This window comes from Lampris incognitus, chromosome 2 (genome assembly GCF_029633865.1).
Source record: "Lampris incognitus isolate fLamInc1 chromosome 2, fLamInc1.hap2, whole genome shotgun sequence".
Lineage (NCBI taxonomy): Eukaryota > Metazoa > Chordata > Actinopteri > Lampriformes > Lampridae > Lampris > Lampris incognitus.
In genome coordinates this window covers 141224451-141230450 of record NC_079212.1, presented here as the reverse complement: position 1 = coordinate 141230450, position 6000 = coordinate 141224451, and the positions used below count along the sequence as shown (strand labels likewise).

The window sequence follows — 6000 nt, the reverse complement described above, 5'->3', positions numbered from 1 at the left end:
GTTATGGATTAAAGAAGAAGAAGAAGAATCTGAATATATAGTGCGTGGAAGAAAAAAAAAACGCACGAACCTGGCCGGCTTTAGGACCCAGATCCGCGGTCACTCGCCAGACACCGGTTGATGAGACGGCTTCACGGCACCGAACACACACACGCACACACACGCCAAAGAAAAGAAAGAAAAGAAGAAAAAAAAGAAAAGAAAAGAAAAGAAGCCGCAGTTCCTCCAACGCGGCGGCGGCGGCGGTCCGGGAGCGCGACTCACGGGAACAGGTGGAGGAGCAAGTGGACAAGTCATCTTTATTTTTCTACCGTCACCCTGCGTGCCTCCTCCCCCCTCACCCTCCGTCAGCAATTAGCATCATTCGGCATCGCTGAAGAAAGACCCCCCCCCCCGTCCGAACCGACCGTCGCTTTGCCCGAACGCCACCACCGCGGCGGACGTACCGCGACCCCCCCCCCCCCACCACCACCACCACCCACCATGAGCCAGAGGTTCACCGTCTCCAAGAGCGACTCCGACCGGCGCGGGGCAGACATGCAGGGGGAGGTGAACCAGCTGTTTGAAGGAGACGAGCCGACAACGTCCAGATGCGGAGCGGACAAAGAGGAGGACGCCGCCGACGCCGAGGTGGTGGTGGTGCTGAAAGGTAGGCAGATGTTCATGGCTGGCTTGCCTTGATTATTATCCTCCACCCCCCCCCCCCGTCTGGTCGTTATCCACGCAGGCTACACAGCTAGCCTTAATGATTTGCTGCTGCTGGATGCCCCCCCTCCCCCTCCACCCCCACCCCCCACTTGTCTCCAGACCTACAGACAAGAGGTGTGTGACTTGAATCTGTAATAGCCCCCCGCTAGGGCACTGCCCGGTCAGTGCTTATTTCCATCCGCCAAGTGTGCGTCTCCCCCCTCTCTCTCTCCAGCCCTGCTCCTGTCGCCACAGGTGCATTGCGCAAAATAACCCAGATGGTTTGGGGCCGCGGGCGCTTCTCGACGTGGTTTTTGCTTCTGTTGCAGAAACTAAAGGCGACTGTCCGCTGAAGTACGTAGCATGAAGGAGGCATGGTCGCCGGTGCTCCCGACACCCAGACACGTGATTCTGATTCTGGGCACCTACTCCTTCACCGTCCTCTGGTCCGCACTGAGTCACATCACACGCAGAAATGTGCCGATTACCTACCACCACCACCACACACACGCACACACACGCACATGCAGACAGACACGTGTTGTCTCACTTGTGTTTGCTTTCTTAATGGCCTTCCCGCTGCGCAGCTTCTTGATGAGCACCAGCAGCAAAGGTTTCCCGTTCCACGTGTTCTCGCAGCCATAGCATGGAACATAATGGGAACATAATGGGAACATAACGGGAACATAATGGGAACATAACGGGAACATAATGGGAACATAATGGGAACTTGTGCAGTGTTTCTGTTGCATGAAGCGGAACACTTACACACTCCGTTGGCGCGCACAAAGTGTCATCGTCCTAAGTGGTGAAATTTGCTCGCCTGGTTTGGTACAAAGATATGGAGACTTTCCGGGCTTAACTTACACTTGCTTTCTTTATTGCTGCAGGATTTTTAAAAAGAGGCTCTGGTGCCTGTTGTCTCTAGGTGCTGTGGGTCGTTGAATACTTCCTTTAAGCTGTTTCCTCGTTAGAAGTCCTCCACGGCCTTAAGGAATACCGGGGAAGTCGAGCCGTTGCCTTCCAATCTCATCCCCAATGTACCAGATTGAGCCAGTCAAGGCGTTGAAGATGACGAGCCAAACGAAGTGCAGCTTTGCAGAACAAATTCCAAGTGGACGGAGTTCCCGCAGGACCTGGGATGGAGGCAGTTGGCATGACGGCCTGCTTCTTAGCACTAGGAAGGGGCGCGATAATTCAGGTCTATTCAAATGCAAATTAAAAAAAAACCCTCTGCAAATGGATCAGCATGGTCATACTGAGCCCAACTCATCATGAAGGCCGATGCATTAATGACAGTTCAGTTCAGTTAGTGCTGCCTCCCCAGATTCCCATAAACACTTTTAAGGTGGCGCTGCTTATTTGGGCCCTTAACATCAGAGCTCCGCCGGCCCGCTGTATTGTAGCGCCATACTGACGTTCATGTCGGCCTGCGTTACCTTGGCCATGTTGTCGCCGCCATTTTAGCACCATGGCAAGCTCTGCAGTCCGTGACATTTCAGAATATATCCCCGGACTATGGCGTTCACCGGACTATGGCGTTCTCCAACATTAAGCTATCAGAAAGTTTGGCGGCACGGTGGCGCAGTGGTTAGTGTTGTCGCCTCACAGCAACAAGGTCCTGGGTTCGAACCCTGGGGTTGTCCGACCTTGGGGGTCATCCCGGGTCCTTTCTGTGTGGAGTTTGCATCTTCTCCCCGTGTCTGCGGTGGGTTTTCTCCGGTTTCCCCCACCATCAAAAAGACATGTTAGGGTTACTACTCCTGTCTGTGCCCCTGCCCGAGGCGTGGCGAGATGAGCTGGAGTTGGTCCCCGGGTGCTGCACGGCGGCGGCGGCGGCGGCCCACTGCTCCCAGCTACACAGCTAGGACGGGTCACATGCAGAGCGTCATTTCCCCACGGGGATCATTCAAGTAAATCAGCATCCAAATAAAAACGTGATCTCGGATGTTTTATTTTTTACGGCATTCGTATTTATTTGACAAGAAATAGAGGATAGAGAGAAGGGAACACATGGCAGCAAAGACCCTAAGTCAGATTCCAACCGAGGATGCCCAGTCGTAGGGGTTTCTAATCTGACCTGCGGTCAGTGGTAGCTGCCTGAGCACCTTCGGAGACTAGACGCCGTGCTGGTCCTCTACACATGCTGGTCCTCTACACATGCTGGTCCTCTACACATGCCAATCTTATTGCATGCGTGTGTTTGACGTTGCTCGGCTATCCCTTCGGCTGTCAGCGGCCCCGGTTCGTGGCTGCGCATCAGCAGATCTGGGAGAGGCGGCACGGCTCCAGTGCCAAGGTTAAATCTCAGACAGGGCTGACAGATAGCCCCTAGTAAACCCGCCGACCACGCAAGTGAGGGGCTGCGGCTGCTCGTTACCGGTCCGGCCTTCCCCTCGCGGCTCCGGTAAGGCCACGGCGTGCCTCTCGGGGTCGATACGTCCCACCTGGGTGAGGAAATCAGCATACGCTATGCCTCGTCAGCGCTTCTCGGTGTTCGGTTAGCGGAGGAGAAATCACGCCGGTGTCCCATCAATCATTCCTGCGGAGCGTCGGGAGAAAAAAAGATGTCCGCGCTTCCTCGTGTTCCCCCTTAAGAGGTTGGGCGCGACGGCAGAAGGACTCCCCCCCCCTCCCCCTCCCCCCCCTACAATGGTTGTACGCTGGCTCAGCTGCAGCCCGGCGGAGACCCTCGTCTCTGCATCCCACCGGCTGCCGTTGCCATGGTGACGCCAGAGAATATTTTCACCCGTGTTGTCTCGCAAAGGGGCCTCTCGGAGAGGTGGAGTCGCTTCGGATAGAGCCGACGCTGTTCATGACATCAAGCCCCCACTGGAGTGAAGGGATATTTTAGCGCTCTGTTAGTTGTTCGGCGGGGCCTCAGCGGGCACGAAACTAGATCATTATTTTTTTACCGGGTGGGCTGGGAGGCTGATAATCCTGTGAGCCCATTTATGACGGGAGAGTGAGTAATCCGATAAATCTGATTGCGAGGATAATTGATGGATCTGGCCTTTGTGTGGATGTCTACGTTTAGCCGTCAGGTTTCGCTATACGTCAGTATTGATCCAGGTGTTTTGATAGCATGCCAACACACGCAGGTGCATGTTTTCTCGCATGCCTGCACCCTTGCGTAGGGGAATGTGTGTGTGTGTGTGTGTGTTTGTAAGTGCATGTGTGCGTATGCTGGCGCTCACATCTGAGTCAGTGTAACGGTAAATGGCTTGCATTTATATGTAGCGCCGTTCTAGCTCCACCAGCCTCTCAAAGTGCTTTGCAATCAATGAATGCCTCACACACATACACACACACGCACACACACACATACACACCGACGGTGGCGTCAGCCATGCAAGGTAACAACCTGCTCATCGGGTGCAGTTCGGGTTTCGGTGTCTTGCTCAAGGCCACCTCGACATTTTTGCATGGAGGAGCCGAGGATCGAACCGGCAACTCTCCAGTTACCAAACGACCTTCCCTACCTCCGAGGCACGGCCAGTAATCACGCCCTTGTTGGCGATTTCCCCCCAATGTAATTGTCCCAGCGTCTATCCGGGCCCTCTCAATAAGACCCTTACTGAGGTGACGATACGGTCCCGTGTTCGAATCCTTCGCCCTTGGCCGGGACTGACGATCCCGTTTCTATTGATCCGTAGGAAGGTGTGAGTTTAGTTTGCTCCGTCACCCAGCCGAAAGGGTTTGACAACAACAACTGGCTCAAGGAGGAAGAGCCGTCTGCACCCCCACCGCACTCCCATCTGCCCTTGACCCTGCAGAGATGTCCGGAGATATGTCTTTATTAGATCGGCGGCTGCCCACTGTGATGTGCTTGGTGCAGGCTGGACGTTTTATATGACTGCAGTCGGTGAAGCGAGCGGTGAGGCCTTTTTACCTGTTTGCTGCCGGTGACCTTCAGGAGCCCTCTATCTCCAAACAAACAACGACCGTTATTATTATTGTCATCATCCTCGTCTGTGGCGGTGGGGTGCAGTTTTTGTGTGGGCTGGAGGCAGAATGGCTGTGCTGTAGAGGGTTAAAACTAGTCGGCTGATTTGTGTCAGTGATAAATGCTGTTTGTTTCTCCAAGCAGCGAGAATAGGACCCGGAGTACGCCGGACGCAGCAGAGCGGCACAAAGTTATATAGAAACCAGCTCGTCCATCATTCCGCCGTCTAGTGACAAGCGGTGGTCCATACAGGGGAATCTGATGGATGGTCTAAATGGAAAAATTTTTTAAATTTACATTTTTGTTGGCTCCATCAGAACGTGACCTCCAGCATGGACTGGGGTGGTTTGCCGCTGGGTGTGAAATGGCCGGGATGAGAGTCAGCACCTCTAAGTCTGGGGGCCACGGTTCTCTACTGGAAAATGGTGGATCGCTGCCTCTGGGTTGGGGATGAGTTGCTCCCTCAAGTGGAGGGGGTCAAGTGTCTCGTGTTCTTGTTCACGATTGAGGGTAGGGTGGAGCAGGAGATTGACAGGTGGATTGGTGCAGCATCAGCAGTGATGCGGACGTTGTACCGGACCGTTGTGGTGAGGAGGGAGCTGAGCCGGGAGGCAAAGCTCTCAATTTACCAGCCGGTCTTCGTTCCAACCCTCACCTACGGTCATGAGCTTTGGGTGGTGACCAAAAGGGTGAGGTTGCGGATACAAGCGGGTGAAATGAGTTTCCTCCGTAGGGTGTCTGGGCTCAGCCTTAGAGATAAGGTGAGGAGCTCAGACATCCGGAGGGAGTTTGGAGTAGAGCCGCTGCTCCTTTGTGTCAAAAGGAGCCAGTTGAGGTGGTTCGGACATCTGATCAGGATGCCTCCTGGGCACCTTCCTTTGGAGGTTTTCCAGGCACGTCCAACTGGGAGGAGACCCCGGGGTAGACCCAGAACTCGCTGGAGGGACTACATGTCCAATCTGGCCTGGGAATGCCTTGGGATCCCCCAGGAGGAGCTGGAGGGCGTTGCTGGGGAGAGGGACGTCTGGAGTGCCCTACTTAGCTTGCTGCCACCGCGACCCGCGCCCGGAGAAGCGGCTGATTATGAGATCAGATGAGGTCTAAACTTGACTTGATATGGACGCACCAGTTTTATCGACTCCAAAACGACACACTACAGACCACTTCATAGTTGACTTTGACGTCTCAGTTTAAAAACGGACTTGATTCCGTTGCCATCGGCTCTGGTGGGTCCAGCGTACTGCAGATCACCGCCTGGAGAAACATATATAACGCTCATCAGTAACACAAATCAGATGTGACTAATTATTAACCCTTTATGGGCCTGTTGCTGATGTGACGGAGCCACTCCACGCTCTCCACCTCTC

General features: G+C 54.4%; 1 protein-coding gene across 2 annotated transcripts in view; it reads left to right on the top strand.

The window, feature by feature from the left end:
* The first annotated feature begins 483 nt into the window (after positions 1-483).
* slc12a5a (solute carrier family 12 member 5a) overlaps positions 484-6000 on the top strand; it is a 310680-nt gene continuing 305163 nt past the window's right edge. Inside the window, exon 1 of one of the 2 annotated variants that reach the window (XM_056272751.1) lies at positions 484-639. In XM_056272751.1, coding sequence (XP_056128726.1) covers positions 484-639 — 156 coding nt within the window. Of the gene's footprint in view, positions 650-6000 lie in introns of both variants that reach the window. The other variant, XM_056272750.1, reaches the window with a different exon arrangement.